This window comes from Schistocerca serialis, chromosome 1 (assembly GCF_023864345.2).
Source record: "Schistocerca serialis cubense isolate TAMUIC-IGC-003099 chromosome 1, iqSchSeri2.2, whole genome shotgun sequence".
Classification (NCBI taxonomy): domain Eukaryota; kingdom Metazoa; phylum Arthropoda; class Insecta; order Orthoptera; family Acrididae; genus Schistocerca; species Schistocerca serialis.
Window position 1 is genome coordinate 173,126,796 of NC_064638.1, and position 22,495 is coordinate 173,149,290.

At 43.1% G+C, this 22,495-nt stretch overlaps 2 protein-coding genes across 4 annotated transcripts in view; one reads left to right on the forward strand and one right to left on the reverse strand.

Annotated features, from left to right (window-relative positions):
- The window catches only part of LOC126464854 (uncharacterized protein K02A2.6-like), a 394,353-nt gene that overhangs the window by 280,192 nt on the left and 91,666 nt on the right, over window positions 1–22,495 (reverse strand). The gene's annotated exons all lie outside the window — the stretch shown is intronic.
- The window catches only part of LOC126464895 (putative ammonium transporter 1), a 394,112-nt gene that overhangs the window by 72,552 nt on the left and 299,065 nt on the right, over window positions 1–22,495 (forward strand). Inside the window, exon 2 of the mRNA XM_050096267.1 lies at window positions 17,975–18,149. Coding sequence (XP_049952224.1) covers window positions 17,993–18,149 — 157 coding nt within the window. The 5' untranslated portion in view covers window positions 17,975–17,992. The remainder of the gene's footprint in view (window positions 1–17,974; window positions 18,150–22,495) is intronic.

The following is a 22,495-nucleotide window of genomic DNA, read 5'->3' on the forward strand; positions in this document are numbered from 1 at the left end:
ATTTTATGACAATGGTCAATCCATGATTCCTACGCCAACTGTGATTGATAAAACAGTAAGCTAAATCTCAATTTCCAACTTTCCATTGAATAACAACATCACTTTTATATTGTAACATCACATCTGGTATATTCCGTTGAGTTCTAGTTTAAAATGTTCATCACATTTTTACTATTTCTGTTATTATGGGAAATTTCAAAAACAGGACTAAATATAAAAAATTGAGGATACTTGTTGTCCTCAATCAGTTTCAAATAAACTAAGAACAAAACATGAAAACTGAGGAGTGTTCCCAGAATATGAGGACGTCTGGTCACTTAAGTTTAATTTTTTTTTTTTTTTTTTTTTTTTTTTTTTTTTTTTTTTTTTTTTTTCTGTGTGAATAGGGCTTCCAGTCGGGTTGACCGTTCGCCTGGTACAAGTCTTTCGAGTTGACGCCACTTCGGCGACTTTCGTGTCGATGGGAATGAAATGATGATGATAAGGACAACACAACATCCAGTCCCTGAGCGGAGAAAATCTCCGCCCCAGCCGGGAATCGAGCCCGGGCCGTTACGTATGACATTGCATCGCGCTGACAGCTACCAGGGGCGGCCTTAGTTTAATGATTAAAAAAGATAACAGCAGATTTGTATTGATGTGCCACTGGATGCTGGTGCTACAGCAGGGGGTGGGTATCCGACAGACCGGTAAAGAGGAGGCCTCATTTTTCAGTTCTCGTCTAGGGCGGTAAAATACCTACCAACGAACCTGCTGGCTACAGCGCTGCCAACGGCGAGGGTTTTCATTTACCATAGGAAGTGTGGCGCTGCGGTGTCTCCCCCTGCCCGCTTTGCCCAGTGGAGTCACATTACCCGCTCGCCTCTCCTTGGCCGTGACTGCCCCTGGCGGCCTCGCGCCTGTTGCTGCGCGCGCACGCACACACACACACACACACACACACACACACCACTGTGCGTCACCGCGGCTGGTGTAGCCTGTTGGCTGTGCTTCCCCGCCGACGGCCGCAGCTGGCTTTCCTGTCAGACCTGTCTGCCGCGAATACACTTGCGGTTTTCCCGAAACCAACTCTCGGCGGCGGAACTGACAAGGTGACCATCAGAATCGTGAAACACTGGCTTTGAAGAGTCCACAGCAGTGGTTTCCAACCTGGGGTACCCATCCCCTGAGGGGTAAAATGAAATATTCCGAGGGGTAAAAACCAAACCATTCGATTCTGTTTCAGTCACGAAGCTGAATTATTATCAAAATATCGTTAAGATCATCAAAGCTTTATAAGACTCTAATTTTGATTATGTAAGTCATAAATAATTACTTTTTCTCAATTAGTAGCATTAATGCAGTGGGGGTTTCAGGTTCCTCACATAGTGCACCCACTACACACACGTGTTGAACTTTATCCCGCACATCGCTGATTACAAAAGTGAGGTATTTAAGTAACAAATGCTAAGAATCTCAAGAAAAATTTTCTCCAAGTTGTATATAGTAGCTGCAGTAGTCCAGAAACTGCTTCATTACTCAGTTCGAAACTGATAAATGAATTAATTGACCATTGACATAGCAGTAACTACATAAGGGCTACTATAGTGCTGTACACAGTATTATTATTATTGTTGTTATCGTTATTACTATTAGAGACTGTGGTGAGACAAAGTCCAATTTCTGCCAGTTCAAAAGTAAGGAGTGCAGCAGTCAAGTTGGTTGGTTGGTTGTTTTGGGGGAAGAGACCAAACTGCGAGATCATCGGTCTCATCGGATTAGGGAAGGACGGGGAAGGAAGTCGGCCGTGCCCTTTCAAAGGAACCGTCCCGACATTTGCCTGGAGCGAATCACGGAAAACCTAAATCAGGATGGCCGGACGCGGGATTGAACCGTCGTCCTCCCGAATGCGAGTCCAGTGTGCTAACCACTGCGCCACCTCGCTCGGTAGCACTCAAGTGATTAACGAGCAGTAGATATAGTGCACACATCTGAACTTGTTTGATTTTATATGGGGTTGCCGTGTGCAGTTAAGCAAGTGCCGCAGTGAAGAGGGGTAATGAAGGGGACGCATGTTTTTTAACAAGTGTATACGCTTCTTTTCTGGGAGGGAGTTGTGGGTAGCACTTGCGTTGCACCAAGAATTCCTTCGTCGTTCATTCTAACGCGCGCGCGCGCGCGCGCACACACACACACACACACACACACACACACACACACACACACACACAAACTAAATATTAATCATCTTTGATCATTTAAAAAATAAAAGTAGCCCAAGAAAAGTCTTTCATTCTACTGTGTAGTTAGGTGCTAAACTTCGTGATAATTTGGGGGAGGGGGCATTAGAAGGCAGGGGGTGGGTGGGATGGCGAGAATACTAGCTCATGCCTGATTGCACTCAGGTGCAATGGTCTAAGAAAAGTTGGGAACCACTGGTCTACAGTATGTTGTCGAGAAGCCTGTCCTTGGTACCTGACACCTAGTTTCCGTGAAAATCGATGTTTCAAGTTCTATGCGTATATCCTCCTCATCTACAACGTTAGACACACTACGACCAAGGAAAAGTAGCGCAGCGGCTAATATTCACGGTTCTCACGCTGATGTTACATATTCAGATCCAGGTCCTTTTTCCGTACTCGCTGTACAGAATATCATCAGATAGTATGAGTCATGCAAAATTATTCAGAAACAGTCACTTTCACCATAGTAATTCCATTAGTAAATCAATCGTTACAGCAAACTTCCTTCACATGCGTACTCCGTTTGTTACAAAGTAGATTACAGAATCGTCTTACTCGCTATCGCTTGCTTTGCTAGACCAGAGTCCCAAACGGTATTTCTCGCAGAAACGAACAAAACACAAATTCGTAGAGCACCACGCTCATTTAATGGATTCAAAAAAGGTTCAAATTGCTCTGAGCACTATGGGACTTAACATCTGAGGTCATCAGTCCCCTAGAACTTAGAACTACTTAAACCTAACTAACCTAAGGACATCACACACATCCATGCCCGAGGCAGGATCCGAACCTGCCACCGTAGCAGCAGCGCGCTTCCGGACTGAAGCGTCTAGAACCGCTCGGTCACAACGGCCGGCCCGTTTAATGGAAGCTACTGATTTACTGGCACACGTGTTTTTCAGAAGAGATACCGAAAAACACAGTTCACTTAAATTCAAAAAGCTTGTTCGTTTTTGGACCAACTTCAGTGCCGCCTACGCGTTATTTGATCACCATTTACAACTACATGATTATTTCGCAATTCACAATTAAGTGCCCGGCAGAAGGTTCATCGAACCACCTTCAAGCTATATCTGTACTGTACCCCTTTTCGAACAGCGCACAGGGAAAAATGAACACTTAAATCTTTCTGTGCGGCCGGCCGGTGTGGCCGTGCGGTTCTAGGCGCTTCAGCCTGGAACCGCGTGACCGCTACGGTCGCAGGTTCGGATCCTGCCTCGGTCATGGGTGTGTGTGATGTCCTTAGGTTAGTTAGGTTTAAGTAGTTTTAAGTCTAGGGGACTGATGACCACAGATATTAAGTCCCATAGTTCTCAGAACTATTTTTTTCTTTCTGTGCGAGCTCCGATTTCTCTTATTTTAGTATGATGGCCATACCTCACTATGAAGGTGGGCGCCAACAGTATATATTCTCACTCCGTGGAGAAATTTGATGAATGAAATTTCATGAGAAGTTCTTGCCGCGACGAAAAACACCTTTAATGACTGCGGTGAGAGTAAGGTCCTAAGGAACCAAACTGTTGAGGTATCAGTCCCTAGGCTTACCCACTACTTAATCTAACTTAAAGTAGCTTACCCTAAGGAAAACACATACACACATGCCCGAAGGAGGACCCGCACCTCCGACGGGGAGAGACGCGCGAACCGTGGCAAGGCACCCAAGACCGCGCGGCTACTTAGCGCGGTTTTTAATCATTGCCACCCCAATTCACGTATCATAGCCGTGGCGCTCTCTCCCTATTTCGCAATAGTAGATAGCGATCTGCCCATCTTTGATCTTGTTCGATATTCTAAGTCGATTATTCCTATGAAAGCAGGTGCACTAAACCGATGCAGAATTAAAGAACGTGTTTTCTAATGGAATCTTCCCTCGGAGCCATTTCCCAATTAGCCTTTAGCAAGTTATGGGCGTCCGAAACTTTTCTTGAAAATTTAGAGTGCTTTTAAAAATAATCGTCACATCGTTGTCAAAGTAGCGTATATTTGTATGAGATACAAAGAGCTTATCTTTCATCTAAAAAGATTTGATGGTAAAGTATCCGATCAGTCTGCCCTCCCCACGAATCAAACGAACGTTATACTGATATTTGGAATTTTAAAAATGGTTCCAATGGCTCTAAGCACTATGGGACTTAACATCTGAGGTCATCAGTCCCTTAGAGTTAGAACTACTTAAACCTAACTAACCTAAGGACATCACACACATCTATACCCGAGGCAGGATTCGAACCTGCAACCGTAGCAGTAGCGCGGTTCCGGACTGAAGCGCCTAGAATCACTCGTCCGCAGCGGCCGGCTGGAATTTTAACTACGAACCAGAAACAGACTGCACATTTGAAGAAAGTTCCGTGTAATGATTGATATAATAATGAAATTAGTACACGGAATTTCTGAATAATTTTGCAAGACGTATACTGTGTAATGATTTTCTGTACGATGAAATTGAAAAAATTGAAGTGATAGCTGCGGATCTTAGCCGCTTCACTACTTTCGTTAGGTTGAAACTTGACTAACGTTACAGACTTAGGAAGTACGCACAAAATTTAAACATCGATTTCTCGGAAACTAGGGGCCGTTGCTTGAAAAGCGGCTAGCTAGATACTCAGGACAGGTCCCTCTACAACATTCGTGAGACTCGTCAAAATGGTGATTAACAGGTCTGATGGTCCCCTTGTGAGCCAGCTCCTCGTACTGGTGACGTTGCACTAATCACAGGGGATTCTGCTTTTCTGTCATTTCACTTCTAGATCTACAGTATATACGACAGGTAGACATTACTTACAGAAGAATGGAAGAACTGGTAGAAGCCGACCCCCAAGAAAATCATTTTTCGTTGCATTGCAGGAACTGGCGAGGCCAACCTAATTCTACGGCTTATCTTAAAAGATAGAACGAAGAAAGACAAACCTACATTTTATAACATTTCTAGATTTAAGAGAAAGCTTCTGGCAATATTGATTCACTCTTTGAAATTCTGAAGGTAGAAGGGGTAAAATACAGGCAACAAAAAGATATATATAACTTGTACAGACTGCAGTTATAAGAGTCGAAGAACATGAAAGATAAGCAATTGTTGCGAATGGAGTGAGACAGAATTGTAGCGAATCCCCGATGTTATTCACTCTACACACTGAGCAAGCAGCAAAGGAAACCAAGGATAAATTTGGAAAGGGGATTTAAATTTCAGGAAGAAGATATAAAAATTCTGAGATGTGCCACTGGAATGGTAATTCTATCAGAGACAGCAACAGTCTTGCAAGAGCAGTTGAACATAACGGATGGTGTCTTGAAAGAACATTATAAGATGAACATCAACAAAAGTATAACAAAGGAAAGTAACTGTAGCCGAGTTAAGTCAGGTGATACTGATAGAGCTAGCTTACGAAATGGCACACTAAATGTAATCGATGAGTTATTGTGCAACAAAATACGCGGCGATGGGTAAAGTAGGATATAAAGCTCAGACTGGCAGTAGCAAGAAAAGCCTCCCTCAAAAATCGGGATTTTTTTTAAACATTAAGTACAAATTCAAGTGTTAGGAATTCTTTTCTGAAGGTATTTGTCTGGAGTGTAGACTTCCAAAGAAGTGGAACGTGGATGATAAGCAGTTGAGACAAGAATACAATAGAAGCTTTTGATTTGAGAAGCTCATTTCCAACAGGTATCAAATACGAAAAATTGTAAAATGAGATAACAGTTGGCAGCATTGCTTAGAACCATTAAATATGTCACAAGAACTTTTGTATATGCCAAAGCGTATGATATACGTTGTATATTTCCCTTTAAGTCTTGCGATTCATGGCGAAAAGTATCAAATCCAGTTTCATTTCGTTTCCAAGAAGATCCAAATCCCCATTCGCTGCTCTTCTTGGTAATGACGTTACCCACAATATGACCGTCATATCATTATATGACATTGTATGTTGCAAGGACTTGGCTGGCTTTTTTTTTTTTTTTTTTGTTCATTGTGAATTTTTAATTAAATTATGAAGTGTAGACCGGAAAAGAGGATGAAAAAATGTCACGAAACAAAAAAAGGCTAGCGTTAGGTCCGAAATTGGTTGTGAACATGACATTGGCTTCTGCAAAAAAAAAAAAAAAAATGGTTCAAATGGCTCTGAGCACTATGGGACTCAACTGCTGAGGTCATTAGTCCCCTAGAACTTAGAACTAGTTAAACCTAACTAACCTAAGGACACCACAAACATCCATGCCCGAGGCAGGATTCGAACCTGCGACCGTAGCGGTCTTGCGGTTCCAGACTGCAGCGCCTTTAACCGCACGGCCACTTCGGCCGGCTTGGCTTTTGCAGTGTTGCACATTTATTACCAACTGAATGAAGATAGTATAGAATCTTCCAATGATGTGATTAAGGAAGACAATCTGTATCAAAGTAATGCTATTCTTGGTTTCGAAGCACGTGTATTTCTATGTTTATAACAATTTTTTTTAATTTACACGGGAACGAGAGTCATGTACCACACATCCAGGAAAAGGATGTTGTAATAATATCAAGCTCCTTATGAACAACAGATGTTCGCCGATTTCCTCCTTGTCATCTGTAGACTTTGTTGTACAGTCAGTCTTTAGTATTGTTCTGCAAAGTGATAACAGCACTGCACAAAGTGCCAGGGAATGCCATTTAGTTCATTGTTCACGACGTGTGGCAGTGAAAATAATGAGTAAAATATTTTGTGAAATAAAAATATTCTCACTAATTTTCTTTGCAATATTTCTAAACTTTTAAGTTAATAATAGCTCCAGATAACCCATGAAGAGGCTAAACTGCAGTACAAAACATTGCAAATGAAAAAACAGTCAACTACATTTTATTGCTTGTAGTAATATAACGTAACTTAGGAACAACAGTTATCACACAATTCTCTGCAAAAAGGTAACAAATCCACTTTTATTTCTGCAATAACAAATAAAAAATATACATTTAACAGAGATACTTGGCGTAATGTGTCTCAACATGTCTGAGCATAACAACAAAGCTACAAACCATAATCTGATGCTTCTGTTGTTGTAAAACTTTTTTTTTATCTCTCCTGTTAAATTAGATTGTATGGATTTGGTACCGTTTGGAAATGAGATTCTCATATGTGGTGCTACAAAAGAATGTGGGGGGTTGGATGAGTAGCTCGAATTCATACTAATATTATAAATGCGAAAGTAGCTCTGTCTGTTCCGCTTTCACGATTAAACCGCTGAACCAATTTTGTAGATATTTCGTATGGAGATAGCTCTAACGCTGAAGAAGAACGTAAGCTATAAGTGTGTAGTACAACTTTTTTATTGATTTTAAGAATATGACGCGAAATATAGATCAGTAATTACTCTTTGGAAAAACTATTTACTCTTTGACTTTGTAATTTTGTATCAAGTATGCATATATTGTTTGATATGTTTTGCATAATACGGTACAACGAAATGGATACAATCTCGTCGCAGTTTAGCCGCTCATCGTCTAGCGTGTCGTATAGATTCTGATAGGTGCACCAGTTCGCATGTACAGGTCGCTCAGTTCTGTGGTTCACTGTTCGATTCTCAGCTGGGTCGGCTATTTTTTCGCTCGCGCCCAAGTATAGCTATGTTGTCCTCGTCAACATTTTATCATCAGCGACGTACAATTTGCGGAAGTGGCGTCAAATAAAAAGACGTGCACCGAGTGCCCGGGAGGAAATAGTAAGACTTTCCTTTTAAATTTGCTCTCAGCCCAAATTCGAGGAAATAAGAGTCGTTGCAGCAGTAGGCTCCTCTGGAATATCAACCACGCTGCTCATGGTGGCAGAACGGCACTTCAGTACTTAGCTGTCGTTGAATTTAGCTCACGAAAGTATACCTATTTGTGATATCAATCAGAATAACGATCATGAACGGATGTTGCAACAACGTAAGCTGTTGGTTTCGGACTAATATTCACTGTCTTGACCGACTTTCCTTATAATAACTAAAGACACACCGGCAGATGAAGTAAATGCGTAACCTTAGAGCAACATGTTAAAAAATTTGTTTAACACGCTTAACAATGACACACAATCTGCACAATACGAGGTGCGGCTAGAAAAAAACCAGACTGATGCTGGAAAAAACATTTATTTACAATTATTTACAATTTCATGTTATCTCCTTCAATGTACTCTCCTCCTCGGTCTCTACACCGCTCCATACGAATTTTCCACTGTTCATAGCAATGCTGCAGATCATTTTCGGTAAGTCCATACATTACTTCCGTCGCTTTTTCTTTTACTGCTTCAAGAGTGTCAAATCTAGTTCCTTTCAAAGCTGACTTGACTTTAGGGAAAAGAAAAAAATCACAGGGGGCCAAATCAGGTGAGTAGGGTGGATGATCAAGATGGGAATGTTGTGTTTTGCCAAAAACGTCTTCACTGACAACGCACTGTGAGCTGGGGCATTGTCTTGATGAAGGATCCATGACTTTTTTCTCCACAAATCGTTCCGTTTTCTCCGTACTCGCTCACGTAGGGTAGCCAGGACGCTAATGTAGTAATGCTGATTCACTGTTTGTCCCTCTGGTACCCAATCAATGTGCACAATCCCTTTGATGTCAAGAAAAACAATCATCATTGCCTTGAATTTCGATTTTGACATTCGTGCTTTTTTTTGTCGTGGAGAACCAGGAGTTTTCCAATGCATCGATTGGCGTTTAGTTTCGGGATCGTAAGTAAGAAACCACGATTCATCGCAAGTAATAACATTTTTTAAGAAGGTGGGATCACTCAATGTTTTCCAGGATGTCAGAACAAATCATTCTTCGGCGTTCCTTCTGTTCAATTGTGAGACACTTTGGAACCATTTTTGAACACACTTTGTTCATGTTGAAACTTTCATGAAGAATCTGCCTAACACTTTCCTTGTCAACTCCTGTTAACTCAGACACTGCTCTGATTGTTAAACGGCGATCTTGTCGAACAAGTTTACCGATTTTTTCAATGTTTGCATCAGTTTTTGCTGACAATGGTCTGCCAGTGCGAGTGTCATCACTGGTGTCTTCGCGGCCATCTTTAAATCGTTTAAACCACTCAAACACTTGTGTTCGCGATAAACAATCATCGCCGTACACTTGTTGTAACATTACAAACGTTTCACTTGCAGATTTTCCTAGTTTGAAACAAAATTTGATGTTAACACGCTGTTCTTTCTGTACACTCAACATTTTCCGACTCACAGACAAAACGTCAACTACTTAAAACAGACGCCACGGGCAGACTGAGTGCAGGAGGCAGATGAAAGTCGAGCAGTAGGCGGAGCGAGAGTCACGTGACAGGCCACGCGACTTTCAGACTTATTGCATTCGTTTTATTGTTTCACCAGTACTAGTCCGGTTTTTTTCTAGCCACACCTCGTATTCGGGATGTTGTTCTGGAAATCGGCAAAGATCGTTCTGATACAGATCTCAAGGGCATGATTATATTACATAGTGAATTCTTTAATACTATTCACAGTACATAAGATTTGGTGAGCAAAGTGTATCCTGAACTGCATGCAAATGTGGGAAATAATGAATGGTTGCCTATTTTGGTGCCGAAAAATGAATTTGTAGGACAGTTAAATGAAAAAATTGTGTCACAGGTACAAGGAGGCAATACAGAGTATCTGTCAATAATATTATAGACACTAAACAAGTCACCTATTACCCTATAGACTTACTTTACTCTTTCAAATTGACAGGTTTGACTTCTCATAAACTGAGGTTCAACGTTTGTGTTCCAGTCCTCTTAATGAGAAATCTTGATGTGACCAGTTTGTGGAACGGAACGCGCCTACAAATTACACATCTTGGCCAAAATATTGTTAGGGCTACTATAACTAACGGTTCTGCTAAAGGAGAAAGTGGTTTCATTCCACGAATCTCATTTATACAGACGGATTTGTGTTTTCAATTTAGAAGATTGCAATTCCCGCTAAAATTGCTTTTGGATTGGCCATATAAATCCCAGGGCAACACATTCAATGTTGCCAGTTTGCTTTTAGAAAAAATGAGTTTTTCTCATGGACAGCACTATATGGCGTGCTCACTTGTATCCAACCCACAAAACCTCTACCTTCATGTAAAAGAAGGCAAGGCTAAAAACATTGGCTATGCAACTGTGTTAAGACCTTGCAATATAATCGATAACAAGTAAATTGTTCGTAGTTTTTAATATTTTCAACTAAGATTCGACGTACGACGAAAAAAATAATAACATTTATTATGTACCTATATACCAACACTATAAGTATTTATTCATACACGCATACATACCTACACTATTATGTACCCAGATGTTTATACATAAATTATTAGTGTACTTCCTCACCATCACTTTCGTAACAGAACTACTTATATGCGAGCGCAGTTGCGGTTAACAGCTAGTAATTAACAAGAAGGTACTAAATGGAAAGGGGGAAAAAAGAAAATTGTGCTACAACTTGGATAATAGAAGGCATCGGTTAATTGGACACATGAAGGCATGAAGGAATTGAGGGAAGCGTGTGAGTGTGGCGGAGGGAAAAGGATAAAAGTTGTAGAAGATCAATTCATGAATAAAGCAAGCAGGTTCAAACGAATGTATTTGGCAGTAGTTATTCAGAGGTGAATAGGCCCTCACAAGATAGAGTAGCGTGGGGTGCAACGTCGAATCAGTCTTTCGACTAAACACCAGAACAATAATTACATATTGACACCCGTGTGAGCTTCGACGTGTAGTCTATGTTTAGTAACATACCAGTTGCAGGTATTAGCGATATCATAGGTACAAAACTCTCCAAGTGCGTGTGACCAGATGGAGTTCTGTCTACAGTTGAGCTGTTTTAAATACAAAGGAGAGTTTTATGAACAATCAGTTGGTGCTGATATCTTTGTCGACAGCAGTAGCTGACATCTTTATGAAGCATTCTGAATAACGGGCCATACGCAATGTGCAACTAAAGCCTTCTTGTTGGCTCCATTATGTGGATGACATTTGTTGTATGACCATAGAATAAAGAAGAGCTACAGGGATAATACATTTTTTCAAATGACTTTCAACCCAAAATCGGCTTCACCTTGGAGTCGATTTTCCGTTCCTAGACATGTTGTCCTGTAGAAGATACGAGGGTAATCCCAAAAGTAAGGCCTCCAATTTTCTATAAGTACGTGGACCTGTCTATTTCTACAATGGCTTACATCAGTTTACAGCTTGAACATTTAGCTATTTTTCCACATAATCACCATTTCCGTCGATGCATTTTTGTAGACGCTGTGGCAGTTTTTGTACGCCCATGTCACACCAGCTCACCGCCATGCTGTTCAGAAAGTTATGAACTGGCGTGATTGTTGCTTGGACTCAGGTGTAAAGTGGTACGTCCAAGTTTCGTCACTCGTGACAATTCAGTCGAGAAAGTTATTCTGTTCGGCTGCAAAGCGGCGAATAAATGCGCGGTAAGCGTCAACTCGTTGCCGCATGTGGTCCTCAGTCAGCATGCGTGGCACCCATCATGAAGCACACCTTCCGGTAGTTCAATGGTTCTGTTAAAATTCTGTGAGCGGTGCTTCGGGAAACCTCAGGAACCAACGTGCAGAGATCATCCAGGGTGATCCGCCGATCTTCACACACGTTTTGCTCAATCTTCAACACTGTCTCCTCAGAAATTGACGGTCTCTCGCTCCTTTATTCGTCGTGAATTTCGGTCCGACTAGCTGCAAACTTTCTACGCCAATTACGAACATTTTTGACATCCATACATGACTCACCATACACTTCCGTCAATTGGCGATGGATTTCAATCGGTACAGTGCCCTTTGCATTCAAAAACCGAATAACTGCGCGCAATTCGCACTTGGCGCTAACATCCAACGGGAGCCCCATTCTCAACGGCTGCCAAGACAAGACTGAGCGCCTCAGCGCGGCGTGCGCGTGTTTACACACAGCGCGTGAAGCATTCTTCATAACAGTGTGACCAACTGCCACACAAACAGAGTTCTGCACTTATAAAAAAAATAGGAGACCTTACTTTTGGGATTACCTTCGTATGACAGTGCGCTAGGACACATTATGTACGGAAAGCCTACAGACACAAACAGGTATAGATGCCATTTCGCACCACAACCCAGCCCAAAAGCAAGCACAGCTCAACACTCGTGTCTTATCGTTCCATCCGTATCAGTCACAACAGCAGCATGGAATCGGAGCAGAATTTCTGACGGAAGACACGGAAGAACAACTGCTGTGGTGGTTTCTTTACATACAGGGCCTTCAAAAAAATAATATTAATTATGCTAATAACAAGGACCAGCAGCTGCCGTCTCGCACCGTAAGATTACAGTTCGTTTGTAGATTTAGTGATCGCATAAGCAAAAATCTTCATTTTGCAGTAAGTACAAAATACGCACACGCCTGAGCACCTACATAGCAGGAGTCTATGAAGTGACGGGTGGCTGTGGCACAAAACGTATAGGCGAAACTGGGTGGACAATCAAAGCAAGGATTAAGGAGCACATGTACCAGACACGTTTAAAGGAAAGTGTCCGAAACCTAGATCGAAAAGACTTCATTTTCGCGATCGAAAATTTTACGTTGTAAGGGTCACTGAAAACGCAGCCATGTTCAAAGCTTTACGTTTAAAAGAAATTGTGAAATGTGTGGTAGCGTAGCTTCAGGAAAAGTGCAGGCAGAATATAAACTTAGAATGAGACAACACAGGAGTACTAGCGAAAGCATATATTACCGGTACTTTTGTAGGAGGGAAATCCAAGAAGCGGTTGGAGTCTCTAAGAATAAAAGTCATTGAAATAGTGATGACGACTACACGCTTTCAGCTTCGTGATATCCCACCTTCAAGGAAGTAAATAACCAGCCACGGTGCGCGAGCTATTCAGACAACAACCAGGAAGACATCTCTACGCTACGACAGTTGTTTTTGGCGACTATTCCTGCTGTCTTTCTCTGCTTGATATTGCTACCTATCCAGTTATGATGGCTCACCAACAGTAGCCGACAAATGTTACCCAATAACTTAACTTCTTCAGAACAATAGCATAAAAACTTCCTTTCTTAAAAGTGAACGCGACACTGGTGTTCGAGCAGGACAGTGACTACGGTCGCAGGTTCGAATCCTACCTCGGGCATGGATGTATGTGATGTCCTTAGGTTAGTTAGGTTTAAGTAGTTTTAAGTTCTAGGGGACTGATGACCTCAGAAGTTAAGTCCCGTAGTGCTCAGAGCCATTTGAACCAGGACAGCGAGGACACCGGAAAGATCCTGAAGGTCCAAGGAATGGTGTGCAAACAGTTTGTGAAGAATGTAATGCGGGCCAACAATCTAGAAGACTTTGCCTTCAGAGACAACAGCCACGAAAAGCTGCAGATTTACGCAAAATAATGGTCACCGACTGATTACCGACTGTGTGGTCCATAGGTGATGTAAAGGTAATTTCCGGAGCACCCCTTTGAAATGTGATAGGACCGTTACTGTTTACAGAGTATAGAAATGATCTAGTAGTCGGAAGCTCCTCAAAATTGTTCGTATATGATACGGTTGTCTACGACAAACTGACAAAGCCGTGTAGATTCGCAGAATGATATGATATGTTGGAGGATTGATGAAATGTGCAGGCTGTGGGAGTTGGCCCTGGACATAAATAAATGTAACATATTGCGCATATACAGGGTGTTACAAAAAGGTACGGCCAAACTTTCAGGAAACATTCCTCACACACAAAGAAAGAAAATATGTTATGTGGACATGTGTCAGGAAACGCTTACTTTCCATGTTAGGGCTCATTTTATTACTTCTCTTCAAATCACATTAATCATGGAATGGAAACACACAGCAACAGAACGTACCAGCATGACTTCAAACACTTTGTTACAGGAAATGTTCAAAATGTCCTCCGTTAGCGAGGATACATGCATCCACCCTCCGTCGCATGGAATCCCTGATGCGCTGATGCAGCCCTGGAGAATGGCGTATTGTATCACAGCCATCCACAATACGAGCACGAAGAGTCTCTACATTTGGTACCGGGGTTGAGTAGACAAGAGCTTTCAAATGCCCCCATAAATGAAAAGTCAAGAGGGTTGAGGTCAGGAGAGCGTGGAGGCCATGGAATTGGTCCGCCTCTACCAATCCATCGGTCACCGAATCTGTTGTTGAGAAGCGTACGAACACTTCGACTGAAATGTGCAGGAGCTCCATTGTGCATGAACCACATGTTGTGTCGTACTTGTAAAGGCACATGTTTTACCAGCACAGGTAGAGTATCCCGTATGAAATCATAATAACGTGCTCCATTGAGCGTAGGTGGAAGAAACTAAAATGAGCTCTAACATGGAAATGAAGCGTTTCTGCACACATGTCTACATAACATATTTTCTTTATTTGTGTGGGAGGAATGTTTCCTGAAAGTTTGGCCGTACCTTTTTGTAACACCCTGTATAGGAAAACAAATCCACTACTGTACACTACATTATTGATGACAAATTACTGGAAACAATATCTACAATAAAATAACTAGTACTAACTATGCAGAGCGACCTTAGGCGGAATGACCACGTAAAGTAAATAGTAGGAGAAGGAAATTACACACTGAGATTTGTAGAAAGAATTTTAAGGCAATCTAACTCGTCCACGAAGGAAGTGCATTACAAGGTACTTATTCGACCTGTTCTTGACTGCAGTTCATTGATCCGGGACTCTTATCACGTAGGACTGATAGAAGAGATAGAGAAGCTCCAACGAAGAGCGGCACCTTTTGTCACAGTTTCCTTTAGTCGGCGCAAGACCGATGCAGAATGCTCAACAAACTCAAGTGATAGGCTTTACAAGAGAGGCGTTGTGCATTATTGAGAGGTTCGCTATTGAAACTTCGAGAGAGCACTCTGTGGGAAGAGAGGGGCAACATGTTGCTTCATCCCACGTACATCTCACGTAATGACCACGACGAGAAAATTCCAGAAATTAGAGCCAATACAGATGATTACTGACAATTATTCTTCTCATGCGCCATTCGCTAATGGAACAGGGAAGGGAGAATCAGTTACAGGTACCAAAAGTACCTTCTGTGGTGTCACCACCAGACACCACACTTGCTAGGTGGTAGCCTTTAAATCGGCCGCGGTCCGCTAGTATACGTCGGACCCGCGTGTCGCCACTGTCAGTGATTGCAGACCGAGCGCCACCACACGGCAGGTCTAGAGAGACTTCCTAGCACTCGCCCCAGTTGTACAGCCGACTTTGCTAGCGATGCTACACTGACAAATACGCTCTCATTTGCCGACACGATAGTTAGCATAGCCTTCAGCTACGTCATTTGCTACGACCTAGCAAGGCGCCATTACCAGTTTATATTGATATTATTATTAATGTACCGTCAAGAGCGATGTACACCGCTTATGGATTAAAGTTAAGTATTCCAGCAACAGCGTACCTTATTGGCTATATTAATTACATTTAACTGTTCCAGACATCACGCCAGACTGCGTGTAATTAAACGCGTGCGTTTCGGCCTCCTCTAGCAACACGGTGTTGGCTCCTCTGCCAACACTTCACCTTCCACCACTAAACGTTACTGTTTCTCCTCGGTAACTTGATGATTCTACTGGTGCTGCGAGAAGCGGAGAAAATCGCCTCTAGTTGAAAGATATTCATTCGTCTCCGAGCTGCCCCTAGACGCGAAGTGTTAGTATGCACGTTGTTAAGGGTAACAGTGCGAGGACTGCGGCAAGCAATCGGCGCTGCCTTCCCCTCACCGCTCTCACCCCTCGGCAGTCGTATACGTGGACAAGGTACACCTCCTGCTATTCCCAACAGCCACCGCGCGGATCGTCAACTTACGTTGGACGAACAGTAGACATAACTTCTTCGTCATTGGTGAACCACTGTTGGTGCAAAAAAATGGTTCAAATGGCTCTGAGCACTATGGGACTCAACTGCTGAGGTCATCAGTCCCCTAGAACTTAGAACTAACCTAAGGACATCACAAACATCCATGCCCGAGGCAGGATTCGAACCTGCGACCGTAGCGGTCTTGCGGTTCCAGACTGCAGCGCCTTTAACCGCACGGCCACTTCGGCTGGCCTGTTGGTGCAACAATGGCCGGCATGTCACAAGCAGTGGTACTCAGGGTGGCCGCATGGATACTTGCCATGCTGCGAAATAGATCTTTACCTGTTTGAAGGTACGTGATGTAGCTACACGGTGAATCACAACCAAGAGAACAATATCTGTTGTCTCGGGCGGTAGTCGCGCAGAGCCTTTGACACCCTCCATGTCGTTGACTATGTTCAAACCATCGAGTCGATATTCGCATTACAGTCGTGCGACCACGACCAATGTGAGCAGAAATATCGCAGAAAGGTGAACCGCAGCCTCGACAGACCACGATACTGCCGCTGTCAATTCTCGACGTGTACTGTTAGGCGTTTCTCATTCTTATTCGAGGCATTACAAGATAGTCTCACAAACAAACAACATTCAAATGCGATTTCTGAGTGAGAAACCCGTTGCTGAATGTTTACTTATACAGAAAATGTATAACGGACAGCCAAATGGAAACGAGACAAGTGGAAAAGAAGTAATTGTTTATTAGTTGACAATAATCGAAATAACTGTTAATACATTTATCCCACTTTGAGACAAGATGGTTAGTGCTTCCATAGCAAAATGTTTGCGGTTGCCTATGGAACTGCGATTGTTCCCGAGCGGGCATCTCAGCTCTCCCTCTACATCCAGTCGGTAGCCACGAATTTCTTCAACTATCCAAAAGTACGGAAATCACATGGAGATCGGGACTGTATAGAAGATGTGTAAGGGCTGCCAAGCGAGTCTTCTGCAGCATAGTCGAGACAACCTCGGCAACATGTTGGGAGGACCATACATCCTCCATTCAGTCTAGATCCCTCCCCATGCCATTTCCATATTTTTGGAACCCTGAAGAAAGACATTCATGGCCGTTGACTTGTTCCGGACTAAGAGGTGCTCGCCAGGGTGCAATCACTATTCTGTAAACATTTTTCCATGAAACCATCACTGTCTTGTTTCACAGTGGAATAAATGTTTTAACAGGTATTTCGAGTACTTTTGAGATAATAAAAATTTTACTTACTTGCTGATGAAGTCTTCTCGGGTTATCAGCCGAGTCGAGGGGTCGTTCTGCTGCAACGTTTCGACAAGTTTCCTACTTGTCACCTTCAGGCGAAGTGTCAAGTTAGTCTCCAGTCCGGGTCTTTATAGCCACAGGATCGCAGGCTCCTCTACCTCGTCTGTGTCAACGTCTGCTGACACAGACAAGGCAAAGGAGCCTGCGATCGAATAGCTATAAAGACCCGGAGAGGACACAAACCCGACACTTCACCTGAAGGTCACAAGCAGGAAACTTGATGAAACGTTGCCGCAGAACGTAGCTTTTTATCGACTGATAACCCGAGAAGACTTCATCATAGAGATTCGCAGAGAAAGTCTAAATTCGCGTATAGTTTACTTACTTGTTTTCCATCTGTTCCGTTTTCATTTGACGCCCTCTTACCCATGGACTTGCTTCTGCCTACTATGTGTGACTGCACCGGAATGCTTATCATTCGTATATGCATGCTTGCCAATATGAGGCTGTCGCAGGTCGTTTACATGCTATATCAACTTGAATAGTCAGCGGTGTAAAAGTCGGTTGGAAGAGTGAGAAAGGACTTAATACTTATCGTAGTAATAATTGATCTGCGAATGTTGTCGAAATTCCACAGTTGTTAATTCGATCTTCTCGTTCTTTTTCAGATAGCACAGTGACTCAAGATGGCTTTCAATGAAACGGAAGCGCCGTCCTTGGCGACCGACCTAACGGAGCTCTTGGGGATCACCGCCAACGCCACCCCAAGGAACGAAGAGCTGGAACAGTTCAAGAAGAACGTGGACGACATCTTCCTGCTGACGAACGGCATCATCGTCTGCCGTGAGTAGCAGCAAGTACTCTCTCCTAACCACACTGATTCGGGAAGAAGTGGGTCATCGCTAACAGAAGTGAAGCTCGTATGTATCATGGCCGTGAATGGGGTTAGCCGTTGACTTGGGACATCAAAGTATCTCGAGAACTACACGTCCCGCAAGAAAACAATACGGAGCAAATTCGTATGAATGACATGGGTCCACAAGGTGGCACTATCCACTCACAGCTAGAAGGCACAGTTGTCGTTAAAATAGTCATCTCCATTTTACATGGAAACCCCTGAGACACCGTAGCTGAGAAAACGCGTTAATCAAACTGACTGATACTAGCCGACATTTCTTTTTTTCCAGCAGTCAGTCTTCTGACTGGTTTGATCCAGTTCGCCACAAATTTCTGTCCAGTACCAGTCTCTTCGTCTCACAAGGGCACCATCATACCTGTTAATCAGGGATTTCCACGAGTCTTAGGTAGGTTGTAGAGGGACCTGTCCTGAATACATGGCTAGCGGCTTTTAGTGTGAAGGCTTCTAGTTTCTGAGAAAGTCGACGATGACATTTTATGCGTACCTCTTATATCCATAGCGGGAACTATATTTGAGCGAGTGTAGCCCAGCGGCTATGGTTCACGGCTATCACGCCGCCCGCGTACCTTTTTTTTCCAATTTCATCGTACAGAGTATCAAAAATGGTGCAAATGGCTCTGAGCACTGTGGGACTCAACTGCTGTGGTCATCAGTCCCCTAGAACTTAGAACTACTTAAACCTAACTAACCTAAGGACATCACACACACCCATGCCCGAAGCAGGATTCGAACCTGCGACCGTAGCAGCAGCGCTACGGAGTATCATTAAATAGAGTACGTCATGGAAAGTTATTCACAAAGAGTCAGTTTCGATGCAGTAATTTCGTTAACGAATAAATCATTACAGCAAACTACACCGATGAGCCAAAACATTGGCCGGCCGATGTGGCCGGATGGTTCTAGGCGCTTCAGTCTGGAAGCGCGCTGCTGCTACGGTCGCAGGTTCGAATCCTGCGTCGGGCATGGATGTGTGTGTGTCCTTAGGTTAGTTAGGTTTAAGTAGTTCTAAGTCTAGGGGACTGATGATCTCAGATGTTAAGTCCCATAGTGCTTAGAGCCATTTGAACATTGCGACCACTGCCCACTGTGAGGATGAAAGCCTCCTGGTATTGTCGCGGGCACGTGGAGCAGTAAGGAAAGGATGTAAGTGGAAGAGAGACGAATGGGCAGTCATTACAGCGAAGATACGCGCCGCAAATGCGAAAATCCACTGATATAAGCGGTTTTGACAAAGGGCACATTGGTATGGCGCTGCGGCTGGCTAAGAGAATCTCTTAAAATGGCGAAGCTGGTCGCCTATTGGCGTAGTACTGTTGTGAGCACTTGTGAAAGGGGGTTGAAGGATGATGAAATAACGCGTAGGTCTTGTAGTATTTGATGACCATGTCTCATAACAAAACATAGAGGTCGGAGGGTCGCCCGGTGCGTAATCCAGTATAGGCATCGATGTGTTGCATATCTGACGACTACAATGCTGGCGCAGGCACAAACGTTTCGGTGCACACAGTTCAAAGGCCATTGTTGAACATGGAGCTCCTCCATATCACACGACCCCTATGTGTTCTTATGTTGACCCAACGATATCGTCAGTTATGATTGCAGTGGACACAGCATCAGTGAGTTTTCGCCGTGGATCAATAGAAGCGTGTCGTCTGTTGAATAAATCTCATTTCCTGTTACAACAGTGGACCGAGATACTACTCCATTCTTTAGAAAATCAAAAATTACAATCTCGCCACCGTTATTTAAAGGAAATAGGAAGCCCGGGATCACTGATGATGGAGAAGCTTGTGATTGTTTTACAATTTTAACTTGACTCAAAACAGACTTTATCATAAACTTCAGTTCGGACATTTGCCCTCTTACTGATGCAATATACAAATCTTCACTTTAATTGAATTACATAAACACGAATAAGAATCATATTTTGCGTCCGCAATCAAAATTATAAATAGTAGGCACGGTGAATAATCAATCATAAACAAATTGGCTCTGAGGACTATGGGACTTAACTTCTAAGGTCATCAGTCCCCTAGAACTTAGAACTACTTAAACCTAACTAACCTAAGGACATCACACACATCTATGCCCGAGGCAGGATTCGAACCTGCGACCGTAGCGGCCGCGCGGTTCCACATAAACAAACACTATACACTTCCAACCCAAACTTGCAAAGCCACATAATACCACAACTTCATTAAAGAAACAAAGATCTTTTAATAAAACTGAACTGCCCACATAAAGGTCCACAGTGAAACATCCTTATACTAAAAATGCAAAGTGGGTCAACCATGGTCGCAAAACTGGCACACAGAAAAAATAACAAGTTGCACATTCATTAAAGATACACAAATTATTAACACAAGTGTTAAATAGGAATGGCTAGCAATAACTCAACCAGTAAAATAACTTACTGAAAGGCTAATATTAACAAAGTGGCCTCACTTAACTTCAGAGAACAGCGCCAAGGCCCACAGCAGTATTTGGAAGCAATAACGCTACGGCCGGCAGGCAATACGAGCGTTCACTCCCCACGGCTTGTGCACAGGCTCACTAGCAGGTGGTATATATTTATACAGGGCTATTACAAATGATTGAAGCGATTTCATAAATTCACTGTAGCTCCATTCATTGACATATGGTCACGACACACTACAGATACGTAGAAAAACTCATAAAGTTTTTTTCGGCTGAAGCTGCACTTCAGGTTTCTGCCGCCAGAGCGCTCGAGAGCGCAGTGAGACAAAATGGCGACAAGAGCCGAGATAGCGTATGTCGTGCTTGAAATGCACTCACATCAGTCAGTCATAACAGTGCAACGACACTTCAGGACGAAGTTCAACAAAGATCCACCAACTGCTAACTCCATTCGGCGATGGTATGCGCAGTTTAAAGCTTCTGGATGCTTCTGTAAGGGGAAATCAACGGGTCGGCCTGCAGTGAGCGAAGAAACGGTTGAACGCGTGGGGGCAAGTTTCACGCGTAGCCCGCGGAAGTCGACGAATAAAGCAATCAGGGAGCTAAACGTACCACAGCCGACCCGGTTTGGAAAATCTTACGGAAAAGGCTAAAGCAGAAGCCTTACCTTTTACAATTGTTACAAGCCCTAACACACGATGACAAAGTCAAACGCTTTGAATTTTTGGCGCGGTTGCAACAGCTCATGGAAGAGGATGCGTTCAGTGCGAAACTTGTTTTCAGTGATGATGTGCGAATCTGGGCGGTAGAGAATCCTCACGCATTCGTGCAGCAAATTCGCAATTCACCAAAAGTTAACGTGTTTTGTGCAATCTCACGGTTTAAAGTTTATGGCCCCTTTTTCTTCTGCGAAAAAAAGTTACAGGACACGTGTATCTGGACATGCTGGAAAATTGGCTCATGCCACAACTGGAGACCGACAGCGCCGACTTCATCTTTCAACAGGATGGTGCTCCACCGCACTTCCATCATGATGTTTGGCATTTCTTAAACAGGAGATTGGAAAACAGATGGATCGGTCGTGGTGGAGATCATGATCAGCAATTCATGTCATGGCCTCCACGCTCTCCCAACTTAACCCCATGCGATTTCTTTCTGTGAGGTTATGTGAAAGATTCAGTGTTTAAACCTCCTCTACCAAGAAACGTGCCAGAACTGCGAGCTCGCATCAACGATGGTTTCGAACTCATTGATGGGGACATGCTGCGCCGAGTGTGGGAGGAACTTGATTATTGGCTTGATGTCTGCCGAATCACTAAAGGGGCACATATCGAACATTTGTGAATGCCTAAAAAAACTTTTTGAGTTTTTGTATGTGTGTGCAAAGCATTGTGAAAATATCTCAAATAATAAAGTTATTGTAGAGCCGTGAAATCGCTTCAATCATTTGTAATAACCCTGTATATAGTCCGACCGGCCTCACAATGAGCGGTCCTGACAAGAATGCATAACCGCACCGACGCCAGGAAACGAGCAGACTTAACAAATGGCCTACAGCACAAATAGATTGCAATGAAAACAAGGTCATTTCACAGCCACACTGGAATATATAATAAGCATGCCCCCAAATTCATATGGAGCAATACTCTAACATTACCCGTCTCCCAGTAAATTAGCAGGAAACTTATAGATCATTTCCAGTTGCCTTAGGGCACTTTCAACATTAAATAAACATACTAAATCCTGCCGTGACAAATGATTAAACTATTAACCCTACAGCTGCCGGGCGTGTACACAACAGCAACCAGTCCCTAAGCGGTCAATATGTCCTAAAAGAAGTAAAAATTTCATG